Source organism: Colius striatus, chromosome 12 (genome assembly GCF_028858725.1).
Source record: "Colius striatus isolate bColStr4 chromosome 12, bColStr4.1.hap1, whole genome shotgun sequence".
Lineage (NCBI taxonomy): Eukaryota > Metazoa > Chordata > Aves > Coliiformes > Coliidae > Colius > Colius striatus.
Window position 1 is genome coordinate 3,170,993 of NC_084770.1, and position 19,699 is coordinate 3,190,691.

The 19,699-nt window shown below is 38.1% G+C and overlaps 1 protein-coding gene across 3 annotated transcripts in view; it reads right to left on the reverse strand.

Annotated features, from left to right (window-relative positions):
• Nucleotides 1-15,867: 15,867 nt before the first annotated feature.
• The window catches only part of LOC104561866 (retinol-binding protein 1), a 46,630-nt gene continuing 42,798 nt past the window's right edge, over nt 15,868-19,699 (reverse strand). For all 3 annotated transcript variants that reach the window (XM_062005541.1, XM_062005540.1, XM_010207708.2), the window contains one exon: nt 15,868-16,306. In XM_062005541.1, coding sequence (XP_061861525.1) covers nt 16,213-16,306 — 94 coding nt within the window. In that variant the 3' untranslated portion in view covers nt 15,868-16,212. The remainder of the gene's footprint in view (nt 16,307-19,699) is intronic.

Consider the following 19,699-nt stretch of genomic DNA (forward strand, 5'->3'; position numbering starts at 1 on the left):
TATTCTACTACCTGCAAGAAACAGAACAGAACAAAAAGCAAAACTAGAGCAGGATAGTAAGAAAAATACAACCAGCAGTTTACAATCTCCCTCCCCAATCCCTCTGTTCTTCCCATGCTTAGCTCACTGCTCCTTATATCTCTACCTTCTCCCCACTCAACAGCATTGGGGGGCATATAGGGAATGGGGGATGTGGTCAGTCTCTCACAGATGGTCTCTCATTTGACACATTTTGTGTTTACCTTTGATTTAAAAAAAATGCACAATGAAAACGTTTTTAATCACTCATTTAGAAGTAAAATAGTTAGCTTTCTGCCATTGGATATTTTCCCCCTTTTTTTTTTTTTTTTTTAATGAATGGCTGGCTGTCTTCAGTCATTCTTATCTCACTCCACCTGCTTTTGCTGAGTTGGATGCAGGTATTACATGCTTTGTTAATTAGAAGCCTTCCTCCTCTGTAACTAAGACTTTGGCTCAGTTCTTAGAGATTTGATAATGTGACTAGAGATTGTGTTACTGAGTTTGATAATAGTAAAATATCAGCCAGTGCATCCTATTGGCTTGAGAACTCATTTTTATTAAAGTAGTTTGTGTTGTGAAAAAATCTGCTGTAGAGAAATAATAGCCAATGTACAAAGCTGATCTTGATTTTCAAAATAAATGGGGAATACAGAATTTATTAATTCCTTAATTCTCTTGAAAATTTATTCAGTGCTCTTTGTCCACAGAATTCAAGGAAGCAGGTAAAAGTAATTAGATTTTACAAAATCAGAATAACTCAGAGAGCGACATGATTTGGCCAAGGTCATGAAATAAGCCTTCATGTTATCCACTAAAGCGTGCTTCCTCCTGGGCTAACAATGTAGATTGAAAACCTGAGCTCAGTTTAAGTGCTTTGTCATTGAGGCTGCTGAAGTTTTCCCTTCAAAGATACTTTTCAGGATCTGAATTCCCTGCATGAGTTATGCATTAATATCTGTAACTGTAATCTATAACTTAATTGTATTTATTCTGTGCCAAAGTTTTGTAATTGCAACTGCCATTTCTTATCTTCATCAGATAAAGGTTGCATTACTCAGACATTGAACTGGAATACTGATTGATGGCTTTTTGAATTAAAAGAATCTATAGGAAGCAGTGTGAGGGTTTTTTTTCTTTGATGCTTCTATGACAAGCACAATTTATTTAACAAAATGTATATCTCCTTTAGCTTGCTTATGTCTGACCATAAAAGCTAAAATGTCACTTTAATGCAAGGTCTCATCTTTAGAATAACATTTTAAATAATCATATTTGTTAAAGAAAAATAGTCTTTTTACCTCATTTGCAGAACACTTTATAGGGATAATTTCAAATATCTTAGACCTGAAATGGTATAATTTGGTGATGGAAAGATTTTGCTTATAGTTCTAGAATCCAGATGAACATAAAAAGTTAGATCAGCTGTTGCAATTAGTGCTCAACTTTGAATTAATTACAAGCATTTAGAAAAAGATTCTTCTTATAACCTACAGGACCTAAAGCCTCTGTCCCACAAGGACTGTAAGTTAGGTCCAGATATACTGATAAAAACCCACAATAATATTCTGCCTGTTTCCTTTCACTGTTGCCATCAGTGTAGAGCAGTCACAGAACTGTTATTCTAGGAAAATTCCTAGATAGGTGAGTATATCTATTTCCTGAATGCTTTCTTTTTGCCATAAATTGGTTTTACTGCTTCAGCTAAGAAAAAAATTACTAGCTCAGTAATCCAGAAGCAAAATCTTCTAGGTAACTGAATGCTACCATTGTGTATTGCATATCTTCTGGAACATAGGCACAAGTCTCTATTTGCTTTTGATTAAGGAATGTTCTGTGTTGTAAATAAAAATGTATTCCTCTCTCAGTGCTGTACGATTAGTCCTTTCTCCAGCTCTACAACAACATTCCTGCTGTGAGAAAAGCTCTGGCTTCATTCCACTGTATCCTAGTTGAGAAAAGAAGCCAGTGTTTAATTTTCCAGTGCATCCTGGATATCATTAGAAAATAATTTGGTTTAGTTACAGTGGTATTTAGATGTCTGTCTGTCCTTGTGGTGAATTTCTTGTATTAAGTTGACAGCTATTTGATGGAAATAGCATTTAAGACAGGAATTTATAGTAATCTTAAAAAAATGTAATTTGAAAAAATTCATTATTATCTGATGTAGTTAAACTAATTGGTATACTCTGTGTTACCAAAACGCAAATGCAACATACTTGACACTGCTAGATGGCTCTTTAAGCATGAATACAATCAATCATCAGGCAATATAATGCAGGACACATTGCTGAAGCTAAGATTTCTCCAAGACATCTGACAGGATAATTTTCCTGTGGTTACAGGAGCTGTATTTATTGATGTTGCCATTGGATGTAATTAACACATCCAATAGGTAATTAACAAATATGGTAATTTCAGTTTTTGGTAAGAAGTACCTAGTATACTTAACATACCAGAAGACACAAACAAAAAGAAAGATTCTTAAAATATGTAGCTTAGCAGTAAATTTATAGTAGTAGACATAGATATAAATATGTATATAATCTAACAGAATGATAGAGTTGAACCAAGTGATGTCCAAATTGAAAAACTGAGACCTAAATATAATCTTAGATTAGTAAAGAAGGCAGGCAGGAAGGCAGGCAGGAAGGAAGGAAGGAAGGAAGGAAGGAAGGAAGGAAGGAAGGAAGGATCCTTATTGATGGATGTAAAAGTGTATTTTAATCTGTAATCCACCATATAATTAGTATAACACCTTGCCTAGAATGTTGCCAAAAAGAATTTAAGAAAGCTGAATGAAAAAAAGCAGAACAACAATGTTTATCTCTGCCTTGCTGGAACTATTTGGTACTTAGTGCAAAACTGTATTTTTCTCACTTGCTCCTTTCGGACTATATTTGAAGTTACGGTTATTAGTTCTTTTGTTTGATTGTATGGGAATTTCCAGACAATCTGAGGTTTGAGCAGAGCAAAAAACAATATAAAAACAAGTATCTGCTTTTTATGAACACAGACATAGACTGTCCAGTGTGTGAAAACAGTACAAGCAAAGCATCGGGTTTGACCCCTCTGATAACAACAATGAAAAGAGAGCTTGATCTGGGAAGTATTTATTCAGTACCATTAGACTCCTATGAGGAGCTTTCCTTCATGACAGTGGGAAAACAAAGTCCTGTGCTGAAATGAAATGTGTTGCTTGTAAAAATATAGATATCTGTGTAGGTTTTTCTAACTTGCTAAACATAGATCTGTTAGACTGATGTTTATCATTGCCTTTGTGGCTAGTAAAAGACGACCCTGCCAGGAAAAAGGAAGATATTGGTTATCAGGGTATTATGCTTCATTGCTTCCCAGATGAATCTTCTGGGGAGAGGATTGCTGCCTGAATTAGCTCTATTATCAAGAAATTGCAACTAATGGGCATTTCAAGATAGAAAAAAAAGTCTGTTAGAAAAATCTCCTGCATGAGAGGAGAAAAAAAAAGAAAGCTCTTTTCCTCTTGTGGCTAATACAGCAACATGTTCAGCCAGCAGTGCTAAGGATTCAAACCACACCGTGTTGTAACTCTAGTGACAAAGAACAACATGGTTGGAAGGTACTTGAGGTCTACTAATGTACAGTTGGGAAATTGTTTTATGCCCATGACACTGTGGAGTGTGCTCATTGCCTTTGAAGGCTGATTCGCTATCTCTGTTCAACATATCCTTTGCTTATGAGTAAAGGTTATATTACTGCCTGGCAATCAGAGACATCTGAAGTTTCTAAGAAGTCATATCGTTATTGTAACCTTTTAGATATTGTCTATAAATGAACACTCCTTAGACTGAGTCTCTAATAAGATGCTTTGAAGTTTCAGATTTATCAAAAGCAGACCAAAACTGTTCCTCTTCCCCTCATTAATACATTTTTCATTAGTGTGTGACTGTGCAGGCTGCAGAGTAATCTATCTGCCTTTTATCTAGCCAGCACATCTTCATAACTTTTTTGCTTTCTGTCAGCACATAGTATTGTGTTTTATTAGTTTTCACATGAAATTAGAGATCTCAGTACCTTCCAGAATCCCATTCAAGCATATCAATGCAGATAGTAGATTGACTTCAGATATCTAATTAGAATAAGTAAAAATATTCACATTTATCTTAAACTTAGAAATACCAACTTTTAAAATCCTTAGTGCAATGACAGGCAGTTTTGTTATCCTTACAAGAAAAAAACAAAGTTATTTCAGCAATTTTTTTCATTGTGAAGAGATCAAATAACCAGCAAATAAGCACTGAATTCTCCCATATTACAGCTTGACAAGACTGAATCTTCTGAAAATGAAGAGCACTTGCACCAGAAAGGAAAGGAATATGAAGAAAGGGAAATCTTGCTTTGCCCAACTGTTTCACGAACAATTTTTATCCTATGGAATGCGTATTGCACAACAACACATAATGGAGTCCAAAACAGTTGCAGTGAGTCCAGAAAAAGCTTTACTTCACAAAGAAATATCTCTTATGATAAATAACCATTTCTGTGGGTGTCTATTATCTTTATTTTTTTTTTTCTCTTTACTTGTACAGACATTTTAGGAACAGAAATTACCAGGCAAGAGAAGTTTTCTGCTGTCCTGTATTTAGGCACATGAACAGTGTCTTGAGGTTTTATACTTTGGTCAGGTGCAGTGTTGAAAGTTGTATTTATTTTGCTATTTATGATTTTGTTGTGATGGAGCTTTCTAAATTTTTATTGTGCAGTGGAGACTTAAAAGAAGAATATTGTTATTTAATTTGGGATATGCTTTACATTTGCCCCCACTTTACTAAGACTTAGATACTCCTGTATCAAATTGTTAAGGTCTGATGACAGAATTAATCTGAACTGATTTGGTTTTCTGTACTGAAAATCATTCACTAGCTTCAGGGATCGAGAATGCAATTAGGTGTTCCTAAAGTTACACAAGCTGGGGTGGGAAGTGTTGCATGACACTGGGACAGCTTTTCAAAGTGTTTATTTGGCTGAAGAGGGAAGAAGATTTTCCTGAAAAAATCCAAGCAAATTACGTACTTAGTACCTGTTAATTTTAACTAACAGTTAAGGACCTCGTAAAGTTTTTGAGTGACCTTCAGCAGTTGGAAGTGACAATCTGTTTCTTTGGTCACCAAAATACATTTGGAAATATAGCCAAAAATATATGCCATCATGCTGAGAGCTAGAAACAGAAATGGAATTTTGTATAATGTGATACTTCAAATGTCTACAAGGCATACTTGCTGTGTGAGAAAAATATATTATAAAGGATTGTACATATGTTGCAAAAACACTCTCTAAAATAATCCTGCATATGTTGTTGGAAGACATTTACTGTGTGTTCTGTTGCACAAAAGATGACAAGGAAAGTTTCTAATGGAAATCTACTTTTTATTTTTTTGATCCTTAAGGAGTTGGAACCAGACTATTTGGAGACTATTTTGATATGGAACTCTGATGTTCTACTTATTTTTTGTTTTGCTTGATAGGGAATGAGTCATCTGTTTCTGCTCCATTTAGGACTGTGTGAAATGTAGTTTGCAGTTCTTGTTTGTCTAGCTCCTAAGTCAGCCCCCATGTCTGAGATTGGTTGAAGCTGATCTCAGACAAAGTTGGTATGATGTGTTACTGCTGGCAAGTGTTGCGAAAGTCTGTTTGGTGCTTTCTGCTGTTTCTTAGATGGAATAGGTCTAAAATTCACATGCTATTGGTTCAGAATCCTTTCAATCTGTGAGCAGCTCTTAAAAACTGAGAAAGTATCTGTGTTTATATCTGAAATAATGAAACCTTTGTGTTGTAATAAAGGAGTAATGATGACTTGCTTTCTAGTATGTTTTCCTTAAGGATTGTCCTGAGTAACTAAGTATCTCTGACAGACACTGCAGCAATACAGACAGCAATACAGAGGAGAGAAGTGACTGCACTACAGTGAACTACAGTGCTGTACTTAAAAAGGAGTAATTGGAGGAGCTGTAGTGTATTTGAGTAAGTTCTTTTCTGTGTTGCTAAAACATATATATAAAGGCACTTTTCTCCCCTTTTCCTTCCTGAAAATAAACTTGAAAATGTCAGCATTAAGAATGTCAACATGTTTCTTGACAGGATGAGTGAAAGATCACACAGTCATTTCACAGAAGTGCTACTGAAATGTGTTAAATTCTGCACACCCTTAATATGCCCAGCTGGAAAGAAGTGTTGGAAATTGTAATGGTTGTGGATAATGAGCATCAATGTCTTGGTAAGAAAATATAAATTGCATTATGTTGATTTATAATTAGAGAAGGGGAGCAATGAACTGTTGTGAGTCTTATTGCATTTGATCGAATGTCAAATTTCACTGAGCTTATATAGTATGGTTCTAAACCTTAACAAATGATAATAATGACAGCATTCCATTTGGTAGGAACATTAGAATGGAGAGGAACCTTTTTAGTTTAAGTGCAACTTCAAATCCCAGCACAATTTTGCTTTAGCTCTTCAAATTATCATAGAATTGTAGAATGGTAGGAGTTGGAAGGGACCTTTAGAGATCATCTAGTCCAACCCCCCTGCAGAAGCAGGTTCACCTAGATCAGGTTGCGTAGGAACATGTCCATGCAGATCCTGAAGACCTCCAAGGACGGAGACTCCACATCCCTCCTGGGCAGCCTGTGCCAGGGCTCCCTCACTCTCACAGTAAAATAGTTTTTCCTTATGTTTAAATGGAACATTTGTGTTCCAGCTTCATCCTATTACCCCTGTCCTGTTGTTAGACAAAAGAAAAAAAAAACAAGGGATGTCCCAACCTCCTGACACCCACCATTTAGATATTTGTAAATATTAATAAGATCCCCCCTCAGTCTCCTCTTCTCCAGACTAAACAGCCCCAGTTCCCACAGCCTTTCCTCATATGAAAGATGCTCCAGTCCCCTGATCATCTTGGTGGCCCTGTGCTGGACTCTCTCCAGAAGTTCTCTGTCCCTCTTGAGCTGAGGAGCCCAGAACTGGACACAGGACTCCAGATGAGGCCTCACCATGGCAGAGGGGGAGCGGAACCTCCCTTGACCTGCTGCCCACACTCTTCTTGATGCATCCCAGGATACCATTGGCCTTCTTGGCCACGAGGGCACATTGCTGGCTCATGTTTAGTTTATTGTCAATCAGGACTCCCAGATCTCTCTCTGCAGAGCTGCTCTCCAGCAGGTTAATCCCAGCCTGTCCTGGTGCATGGGTCCTTCCCAGGTGCAGGACTCTGCACTTGTCCTTGTTGAACCTCAGGAGGTTCCTCTCTGCCCAACTCTCAAGCCAGTCGAGATCCTACTGAATGGCAGCACAGCCTCTGGTGACTCAGCCAGTCCTCCCAGTTTGGTGTCATCAGGGAACTTGCTGAGGGTACACTCTGTCCCTTCATCCAGCTCAGTGATGAAGATGTTGAGCAAGACTGGCCCCAGAACCCATCCCTGTGGAACTCCACTGGCCACAGGCCTCAAACTCGACTCTGTGCCATTGATCACCCCCCTCTGGGCTCTGTCATTCAGCCAGCTCTCTATGCACCTCCCTGTCCACTCATCCAAGCCACACTGCCTGAGCTTTCTGATGAGGATGTTATGGGAGACAGTGTCAAAAGCCTTGCTGAAGTCAAGGTAGATGACATCCACTGCTCTCCCCTCATCTAGCCAGCCGGTTATGCACTCATAGAAGGATATCAGGTTGGAAAAACAGGATTTCCCCTTGGTGAATCCATGTTGACTCCCCCTGATAACTATCTTTTCCTTCATATGTTTAGTGATGACATTCAGGATGAGTTGTTCCATCAGCTTTGCAGGGATGGAAGGGAGGCTGATGGGCCTGTAGTTTCCTAGGTCATTCTTCCTGCCCTTTTTGCAGACTGGAGTGACATTGGCCTTTCTCCAGTCATCAGGCACCTTGCCTGTCCTCCATGATTGTTCAAAAATGATGGAGAGAGGCTTAGCAATCACATCAGCCAGCTCCCTCAGCACTCTAGGATGCATCCTATGAGGACCCATTGACTTATGAGCCTTAGACTTTGCCAGCAAGCCTTTAACCTCTTCTACCCAGGGCAAGTCCTCTTTCTTCCTCTCCTTTGATAAGAATTTGGCCCTTGAAGGAGGGAGTTTTATTGTGCACCTATGGTGCAGAAACTTAATCTTCTTAATTTTCTATTAAAGAGGTGGGTGAAGAACCGAAATGGCATTCTGCTTAAGTGTTCAGTGTGGATACTTATTATTAGCTATTAATGTAGAGAAAGTGCTTGCTTGGGTAATAACACACACGGTACTGTACTGTTGTGTGCACTTTTAGTAGACATGATTTACTTAAAGAAACATTTGACTTGAGGTTAAAAAAAATCTCTGTAATTTAGAAATAGCAGTACCACATAAGTAGTATTCCAAGACAAATTTGTTGCTAATAGAGGATGAAAGGATGAATAGCCATGAGTCTGTTATATGATCACAGATGACACTGTCCAAAAAGGATATAATACAATATGATATATACTAGGAAGTTCGACTAATATTGTGCTGGAGAACTCTTGCTTTTCACTGTCAACTTAAATTTAATACAGAAGAATCAACCATCTGATAGACAATGATGAAAGTGGATGTATCTAGTGGAGCACATAATTCATGCAATGCCAGTTACTGCTCAGTCCCATAAGAGATTCTCTAGGAATCTAATGCACTTTCATGTTATAAGGTGTTTGCCACTCAGCCTACAAGCTTATGTTACCATAAAACTCTTACATGGATCACACTAAGCATTTTTTTCCCATCTTTCATGGTTAGACTTTTGCATAAATGTAGATTGCAACCCTAACTCTCATTTCATTTCTGGGTTCTGTGGATTATGTAGAAGTTGCTGTTAGTCCACCTGTTTCCATGGAGTATTTCAGTGGCGTGGACTGAAACAGGAAGACTGTGAAATTTTAGTGTTTTTAACAAAAGCCTCTAGGAATGAAAACAGTCATGTTTATACACTGGAATCAGTCTAGTGACTGATTCTGTTAGAACCCACCTTACTGAGATGCTAGGAGTAAATAAAATCAGAGTCGTATGGACAAAATAGGGAATGGCTGTTTGGTATCTCTTGCAGTATAAGAATTAGACAAAATGATGTTCTAATAGCAGGTAGAAGGTTTAAGCAAATGAAAAAGGATGTTTTCCTGACAACTAACTGACAGGCCATTGTGTTTGTTAAAAGCTTACATTGATCCCAAAAGTGATTGTGCATTTTATGAAAGAAAAGTACAGTGAAGGCTACTAAATATAGAGACAACATCTAGCTTGAGCTTCAGATCAGTAAAGGCTGGGACAATGTTGTGGTATAATGTTAGTTGTATGTGGAAATCTCAAAGGATAGTGTCCTGCATAGATGGTACTGCAGAATATGATTGATGACTAAACACTCTACCAACGTTAAAGGCATTTCACAAGATTAATTAACACTAATCATTTAATAATATTAGTTAATATTAAAATACCTCTTAGGTAATGGAATCTGGTTTAATTTGTGTTCTTCCCTGCCAGGAACATTTTTTGATATCTATTAAACCCCCCTGGATTTCTAGAATACAGAAACAAAAAATTAACAGTCCTTAGATATGCCTGTATTTTGTATAGATTAGATTTACACTCATATCAAATATCCAGTCTTCAAGTACTGAGATAAATGTCTTATTCCCTTATTCATCCCACTAAAATTAATATGCATGTTTTGAATTATTCATGTGAAAAAGAAATCAATTTTCCAAATGAAAATAGCATTTATACAGATTATGGTATTAGATCAAATATAATCAACTTGTTAAAAACTACTAGTACTGTTATGCTTTTTACTCTCTTTTTCACCCTTCCCTCTCCTCCTACTTTAGAAGGCCATCCTGTTTTCCTCACAGATCACGTCACTACAAAGGGTTTCAGTTCTGTACCTGACCCTTTGTATTTGTAGATACTTTATGCTTTTCAAATTCTAATGAAACTTTCATATTCTGCTCTGTCAAAGCCTTATTTCTTAATCAGTCTATGTCCTAAGCACACAATCTGAATTAATCCTTTTCCTGGTTTTGTTGTGCAATGACAATGATAGATCAAAAAGGCATCTGAGTGTTACACTAAATGTTCAATCTCTATTGCTAAAATAGGTTGGAAAACAGATGAAGAGAAAAGGAAATATAGGACTCAGAAGTGTCCTTTCTGTGAGGAGGCTCATAAACTGCCGTTCATCTGCCTAATCTGCCGTCTACTGTGACATATTGGACATTTGCTACTCCAATCTGTAAGAATGATTCGATCTACTACTAAAGTATGTTTCTAACTTACTAAAATGATTGGAAACATGGATTAGCCTAATGGAGTTTTATTTTAAATGTTTGTACAATTCTGGTAAATTATTTTTTGAGAATTTAATATTTCCCCAAATCTGTCTCTCTGTCTATCTGGGAACTTGATATTTCCTGCTATAAAAGTGCTTTTGGTAGGTTTTTTACTCCTAAAAAGGTAAGAATTGTCTTCACAAGGTGTGGATCATCATTCACTTATATCTTTGAAGTAAAAGAAACGGATGTGTAATCTGATAATGTGAAGTGGATCTCAAGAGACTCATCTCAGCATTATCTTGTCCCCTCTGCAATGCTAACAAAGACTCATAAACTTAGTTAATTTCCTGAATCCTCCAGTATATTCCAGTTGTTTATGTTGGTTTCTCAAAAATTATTCTCTTTTGACTTGTCCTCTAGAATTTAAATACCTTATTGGATGATGTTGACTACCATCTGCTAATTTAAATACTAGAACAGAGGACAGTGTGTTGCCATGCATTTTGTTGACTTCAGGGTTAGGCAGTTCCTTTAATCTTACATTTTATTCCTGATTTGCACAGTGATGGTAGCATATGCACAGTGATGGACTGCATTTTTCCACAGGTATTCTAGAGCAGTAACACATTAACTTCTAAATTGGCTGGGATATCAGAACTCTAAGTAACTCAGGGAACAGAATAATAGTAATTAATAGTAAATCAGTAATTAGGCTTGGTGCTTAATACCCTTACACAAAGTGTTACATTCAGAGTGGAAGTACTTGTTTCCTATGCCTCATGTTTTAAGAAAGTTTATAATGAATTGCAGATTAAACTAAGCCACAACTTCAGTACATTTATGATTGTACTGCCAGGCATGTTTTTTTCTTTGCTTTGATAAAACCTATCCTGGGTTATGTCTGTGCCCCTGTGAATTGACAGTATACGGTGAATACTTGCCAAGAGGCTTGTGGCTTAAGTACTCCTACTATTTGTATCAGTGGAGTCTAAAAGAGCAGAACATTGTCAATCAAGTTACTCTGTGACCTGAAAACTGAGAATGGAGTTTTGGCTAAAAGAAAATCTTGCGCCAGAAATAAGTAATGTAATACTGCAAATTCACTCACAAAATGGAAACTTTAGCAAATGTAACTCTTGAGAGATCAATGCACGAGATATTTTATTTGGCTGGGAGGAAGGGGAAAGGAAGGAATTCAATGAAAGTTAGCAGAAAACTAGCTGTATTCCAGACCTTCTTACTCTGAAACGTTGGCTGGCGTGTGAGTTGAAGAGGGAAGAGGAACAGGAAGAAGTCAGGGGAGCAGTGAGTTAGTTAGTTTGAATACCCAGGTTGAAGAAATACCAATTTCTAAGCTGTAGTCACTTTGATCTGCAGAAGAAGGATTGAATTTATGAGGAAGGAATAAAATATCAGTATGAAAGAGAAGCAAATACAAACTTACATATGCATTTCAGAAGTAGATGTATTTTAAGTAGAGGAGGCTTATATTGCACAAAATTATTGTTATAGGACTCTGCATGCACAAAATATTTGAAGAGTGTTGCAGAAGTTTGAAGTTGACATTATCAAACCAAAACTATATTTTTCCTAGAAAAATAAGGTGAATATCTGAGAAATTTTAGATGAGCTTATTGCTATAATATTTGTTATGTACCACAGGCAGATTGTTTGGTTGTGATGGTTTAACCCTGGCTATGTATCAGACACCTACCAAGCCACCCCTGCCTCAACTAAACCAAAAGTTTGAGAGTGAAGCCTTGAGAGTATCCAAGGAGGCTGATGTTTGTCAAGTAGTTGTTGAATGTTATGCATTCATTAAGCAGTGATTTTATGGAGGAAGTTTTAAATTACATTTTATGATAACAAGTTGTTAACGTTTTATGGAAACAGCATGGCTAATTTGATACGTATTATTTGGAGAGCATCATCATGGAAGCAATGAAGGAACATAATTTCCTTTTCCAAGGGAAATGCTTGCTGCAGCAGAGATAAGAGGTTACAATTATAATGGCACTGGCAATTGAGACGATTTGAAGAGAATGCATTCAAAGTTAAATATTTCTGTATTTTTTGTATATGAAGCATGTAGGAAGTGCTTCCTGAGCTTGTCTTTTCTCCATAATTAGAAGCAGATTACATTGCTTCTAGTTGATAAACCATTATTCATTAGTATGGTGCTAAATTTTCCCCTGTACAAAACGACCCAAAGGGGAAAAGCTGTTTGATTATAACAACAATAATAGCTTTTAACAATTTGATTTTCTTAGCTAGATGTTTATTGATCCACTTACAACCTTCTGCAAAAAGGGTTTGTGAATGTGTAGTGGTTTTGTCTGGGCCATGTTTTGGTAGCCAGTGGGGGCTACAGGGGTCTCTTCTTTAAACAGAGAGCTGCCAGAGGCTTCCCCTGTAGCTGATAGGGCCAGTGCCAGTACACTGTAAGATGGACCCGAAACTCATCAAGGCCACTCCAATTAGTGATTGAGGTAACACTTCTGTGATTAACATACTACAGAACGGGAAGAAGTTGCTAGGCAGTTGCTAAACAGCAGCAGTAGCAGGAGTAAGAATGTGAGAACATCTCCATGGACACCAATGAGAAGGAGGGGAGGAGGTGCCCAGGCACTGGAAAAGAGATTTCCCTGTGACCTGTGGTGAAGACCATGGTGAGGCAGCTGTGCCCCTGCAGCCATGGAGGACCATAGGGGAGCAGAGATTCACTCATAGCCTGTGGAAGACCCCATGCTGGAGCAGGTGGATGACCAACATGGGAAGCCCACACTGGAGCAAGTTCCTGGCAGGACCTGGGAGTCTGTATGTGAGAGGAGCCCAGGCCAGAGGAGATTTGCTGTCAGGACTTGTGATTCTGTGAAGGACTCATGCAGGAGCAGTTGGTGCCTGTTCTCCCTGTGGATGACTCACCTTGGGGCAGGGTATGAGGAGCTGCCCCATCGGAGGCCCCATGCTAGAGTAGTTTGTGAAGAACTGTAGTCCATGAGAAGTACTCACGCTGAGAAGTTTGTCAGGGATTGTCTCCTGTGGGGAGGGACCCCACTGTAGCAGTGGGAAGTGTGAGGAGGCCTTCTCCTGAGAAGAAGCAGCGGCAAAGTCCATCTGTAATGAACTGACCACAACCCCCATCCCTCATCCCCTGCACTACTGAGGGAGAAAGGAGGGAGAGTCTCAGAAGGAGAGATAGGAGGAGCTCTTTTAAGATGTGATCTTATTTCTCATTTTCCCTGCTCTGTTTTGATTGTTCATTAATAAATCAAACCATTTTTTCCCAAGTTGAGTCTGTTTTTCCCATGAGGCTAATTGCTGAGTGATCTCCCTGCCCTTATCTCGACTTGCAAGTCCGTTGTTGTATTTGTATATGTCCTGTCCAGGTTTAGGAGGGGGAGTGATAGAATGACTTGGGCATCTGGCACCCAGCCAGTGCTAAACCACCACAGAATGCTACAAAAGACTGCAGGGAGCTGCAGTCAAAAATTAGAAGACATCTGGTGATTTATAGGTTATGAACTGCCAAGTTCTATTGAAGGAAAAGTAAGTTTAAAATAAAGTCTCAGTCAGTGCTGAACATTATAAAGAATTACACAAAGTTTAATTGTGGATAGTGATGTGAACCATTTCTCTGTTGTGTAGTTTCAAGTTTCCCATGATAAGAAAAATATAGGTCATCTGAAAAAATTAAGATCTAACTGAGAAGTTGCAGTTCGTTCCTTATTTTCCATTATTCTCTTCCTTTCCCTAGGGATAAAGATTGGAGAGTTACCTGTAGGGTGGTGTGCATGGTTATGATATAATCTAGAAACCTGAATCAATAATCTAGAAACTTGAAGGAAAGAAGTTTCTGTGTCCAGTAATTTTTCAAGAAAATAAATTACTGATGCACTGAAATTTGGCACCTGGGATACCCCTCACCTGATAGAAGGTGATAATATTTTAAGAAGATAGCTATTTGCAATTTCATTTAGGCAGAGCAGCAGTTTTAACCTGAGACACACAGGTTTCAGTTCCTTTTCCCTCCCCTACAACCTTTCTGTCTTATTCAGCTCTACCCAGTTTTGACCTATGCCACTCCAAGTAGAAGAAAACTTAATTACCGTTAACTGCTTGTCTGTATGTTGGTCAGGAGGGTTATCCTTTTAGCTATGGAAACATAGCTAGATGGCTGAGTCTTCTATGAGCGAAAAGCATCTGGTTGACTAGGCTTGAGTATAATTCCCAGAGTCTTCCTTATGCATGAGTAGTATGTATTGTCAAGAAGAAAAAAATACAAGGGAAGCTAAATAACTGTATGATATATGTCTGTAATTCCAAGTACTATGAGCCATAGCTGTTGCAAGAGTATCAAGAGAATATACATGGTAAGCGTCTATTTTTCACATGTTTATCACATGAGAATGCTTAAGTCTTCAAGGATAATATTTTCTGTGTAATTTCTGCTGTAAAGTAGAACCCAAAACTTTACCACATTGAATTAGATGTTCATTACAGCACATCTGGTGCTACCCTCACAAAATATACAACGTGGTTGAAATACCATAGTTCAGAAAGTTTATCATCCCTGCTGTACTAACTTTATTGTCTACAATGACTGATTCTGAACCTCCATTTTTTCATGTTAGATTAGGCCACTAGCTTTTCTAAATAAACTTAATCATAGAGCAGATTTTAAACCTGTTCCTGGTTAGTAGAGAATGGCAGCATTTGCTCCCATTTACAGGTCTAAAATTTAGGTGTGTCTCGGTGTTGGGTACTCAAAGAAGACAAAAGCAGTGCCACTCACAGGAGTTGCAGCAGAGTAGGGAAAAGTATGTTCCCACTTGAGAATACCTCAGATTCTGTCACAGCAACTTCCCTAGTGATTAGCCTGCAAAGGACTAGTAACAGTTGTTACGACTCTTGGAATATTGTGTCATATGTTAAAGGTCTGATCCAACCAGGCACCCTGTATCCTTATGTTTTTTTGAACTCGATGTGAAGTGGCACTGCTAATTGTATATCCAGCATGTTCATAGCTGAACACATGACAATATGGTTTGCAAGTTACTTTTACTATAAGTAATGATTAAACCAGTGTTGCAAATTGCTAGGCCAATGCTTGTTAACACTCAGTCTGCATGATAACATTGGGGCTATGATGGGTCATAAAAATGCCTGCAAACGATACTCTACAAAGCAATGCTCGTCACATCTTCTGTGTGGTGCAGTTACTTACATAGTTTCCAGCAGTGATCTTACTATTAGCCAGAATAGGCAGATATTGACTAAAGCTGTTAAAAAAGAATTGCACCTTGGCCATATTTCTGTAAATACTGTTTTTCCAGACCATTGATCCATACCTTTACTTATGTTGAGCAATCAGATTTTCATTTTTGGTGTAACACTTTCAGTGAAGTACTGCTCCATTGGAGCTGATGGGAAAACTCTCACTGGCTCCAATGAAATCAGGATTTAAGCCTAAGCTGCATTTTCTTTGTCATTTGCTCCCCTACAACTACAGTTCAGCATTTGAAAGTAAGACTACCTGAAAGCTCCCTGCCAAGGCTATGGAAGAGTGATTTCCACTGTAAGTAAAAAATAAGCATAGAAGCCTTGAACTTATGTGTCTTATTTGATACCAAACAGATGTATTTTGGTGGACTCGAGAATTATGGTACGCACATATTTACAGTGTTTAGTATCTTTAATTCTCAATTCTCAAACCAGTTTTATATGCAGTTATTTCTTTAAAACAATTTGTTAAAAGTATTTTACATAGTTCTACTGTACAGTTCTAATGTGATCTTCATTCCTGTGTTTGCTCTCGTCACTGAGGATCTTCATTACTAGCACACGGAGATTTGGTGGTAAGTCTAAATTCTACTGTTCTTCACTTCTTTATCAGCAGTAGGCTCACTGTACCTTCTTAAAGACCTGCTTACACTTGACTCCACATACTCTGATTTCCTATGAAAAGAAAATAATTTTAAAAATACAACTTTTTTCATGAGACACGAGCATTTGAATCCACAATTTTCTATCAAACTAGTTTGGGTAGCTTGTACATATTTTTAGCCTATTTTTAATCCTTGAAAAAACCAATTGGTTTGGGCTTGGCTTCTGGTGAAAGGTGAAATAAGTTATTTTGGGAAGGGCTAAATATATTCTTGATGCCTTATTCTCTATAAGCAACTTCTTAAGTTTTTGAAAGGGGAATCTCAGTTTTGGAGTGATTGTCACATCCCTCCAAGTCACAGAAGTGATTTGTGGATGGATTAGAATAACCAGTTCTAGATCTGTATGTTGATGACTGCTAGTTCAAACCTAAAAATCCAGAAATCAGCCAAAAGCAAACTCTAGCAACATGATGATCTTGGCTAGAAAAAGATAGGTAGTTGTGTATAGAAGATTTTATCTAGGTCTATAAACCCCAGAGAAGCAGTGAGTTTTGACTGAACTTGACCACACGGGATGCCTACTGCTGTCTACTGTACCTTTGTGTTCCTTAAGAGCTTCTCAAACATCCCTACTTGATAGTCACTGGATCACTATGGGCTGGTGCAATGACATTTACATCTTTGCACTGATTTGTCAGGCCTACTGTTGTTTACCTAATCTCATTAAAGATGTGGGTTTATTGGAGCATCTTTCTTATTAGGAAAGGCTGTGGGAACTGGGGCAGTTTAGTCTGGAGAAGAGGAGACTGAGGGGGGATCTCATTAATATTTACAAATATCTAAATGGTGGGTATCAGGAGGTTGGGACAGCTCTTTTTTCTGTTGTATCCAGCAACAGGATGAAGGGTAACAGAAAAAAGCTGGAACATAAAAAGTTCCATTTAAACATAAGGGAAAACTATTTCACTGTGAGAGTGACAGAGCCCTGGCACAGGCTGCCCAGGGAGGGTGTGGAGTCTCCTTCTCTGGAGGTTTTCAAGAGCTACCTGGACATGTTCCTGTGTGACCTGATCTATGTAGACCTACTTTAGCAGAGGGGTTGGACTAAATGATCTCTAAAGGTCCCTTCCAACTCCTACCATTCTGTGATTCTGTGATTATTGAAACTATTTCAATTAGACCTAAAAGAAGCACATAGTATTTGTGGGGTTGTATAGAGGTGTTGACTGGTTTTGGTGGAAGAAGAAAAAGGAGTGGAACTTCTTAAGTGACATATTTTAAGGAAACAAGAGGCAGAGTTTTCTGGGAAGTTATGCACATTTTCTTATGGGAGACTTGATAAAATAACATATTAAAAAAACCTTACACTGTGTCAATTTATTGGCATCTGTTGTTAGTCCCTAGTAAGTGAAAGTGCTTCATGATGAATTGATGAAAAAAGCAGATTGATACAGTGATTTCAGTTAGGATCTAACTAAGTTTTGTTCACTTCTATACAGGTAACTTGGAAGGAGTGTGGAACAAGGACTAAGAGATCTGCTGACAGTGACAAAAACCTACAGAGCAGAAGCAATCAATAAAATAGAAAAGGGCAATAAAACTCAAAAGGAAATTGAGAATGGTCAAATAAGTCACTCACATAAAATAGAATCTAAGAAGGAAAAAGAACTACAATGGACAGACCACAGAATGAAATGGAGAAAATAGGAGGCGATAAACTACTAAAGGATGTGGTACCATTCTCTACAGAACTATGGAAAGAATTAAATTAACACTTGGCTCATTGTGTAAAGTTCAACAGGATCATAAAGCTATTGAAGTATCAATTTTTTAGAGCTAACTGCCTGTTGTATCACATGCCTTACAAGAGTACAGAGCCTCGTAATCTTAGCTGGTCAAAACCAAGATACTAAATGGGATTTTTTTTACTATATGTTTAATGGAGAGAGTTACATTAACAAGGATTCAGAGAAATAAAGGGAATATGTTTTCCAGTTCATGAAATATAAGAAGCGATAAAACTGACATACTGGTGACTGGCCTCTAAAATACTTGCTTACTTCCTTTGTATGAAATAATTTTGTACTAACTGTTGTGTACATGAGAGGCAGATTGTGATAAATGATACAACTGCCAAGAAGTGCATGGATGCCTGCATGAGCTGGCATGTAGAACACAGAGATCTTCACAGCCTTCTGAAAAAGCAGCCTCAGATCAGTCAGGTTACCTTTGGGTACCTAAAGCAACACTAGGCATATGTTTCAGCAGCTGAATCTCAATTTATTACTTCAAAAATCAAACTCTTGACAGAGTCAAGTATATAAAGTGGTTTGTACTGGAGGTCCATGTCTAGGCTTTATGGTAAGGGCATGAATCAGAGTAAGGATAGCAGAAACTTGAGCTAAAGAATTTGGTGTTGAGGCAGGAAACGGGAAGAGACTGCAGAGCTGGCAAGGGACAGAAACCAGGATGTCAGTACAGAGAAATCCAAGAGCAACTGGTGCTACTGCCCTGTACATGTGCAGATGAGTGCATGTATGTGTATGACTGAGGGCTGCAAGGTGTAAGTTGAACTACCATGCCAGACATTGTACAGCTAACTGCAACCTGGTTGCTGGCAGAGAATCAGAAAGGGCTGATGCTTGGTGTCATGGCACCAACTGTTATGAAGCTGGGAGGTGGTATGGAAATAGTGTAGTGTGTTTGTGTATAGATAGAGGGAACATGTATCCACAATAAGTTCCAGAGGCTCCTTTTTATTGCTTCCCCATTATTTTCAGTGAGCTGATGACCTCAGCTATAAAGTGGTCACTTAAACAGTAACTTTCTCCCTGCCTGCAAGCATATAGTCCAGATGGTAAGATTTGTCATATACATTCCTTTCCCAAACTGGTTCCCAGGACTTCCAGTACTTCCTGAAAATTGTGTTGGGTAATGAGGGATTTGGGGTACTTTTGAAAAGATTTCAGAACTCTGCTACTGATTTGAATATTTAGAGAATATCCATTTAGACTGCTGAAGACTAATAGCACTGAACAGTGAACAGAAAGAGAGGCTAGATTTTATGATCTCAGCAACGAAAACTGCCTTTTACCCACATTGATGAGAGACAGATGATATAAAGACTTATGTGAGAAAGGAATAGGTATCTTCTTTCAGGTCCTGTTAGTTTAGAAAGATGAAAATGGTGATCTGAAAGAACATGACATTTCAAAAAATTGATTGCTGTTTTAGCTCTCTAAATGCAGTCTGGCCTGTAATTATTGTAAAAGAACAATGGTGTATTTTCCCCTTATGGCTTATTGTTGGATGCATAATTTCACCAGCTCCCACATGGTTTATTTCTCAGACTGTATGAAGGATATTCTGTTAAATGTCTTCCTTGGTGTAGACTTGTCTGGACAGACAGCACAGAAGGAGTATTGCTTTGGAATTAGGCAATCTTTGTAAAGGACATAAAAAC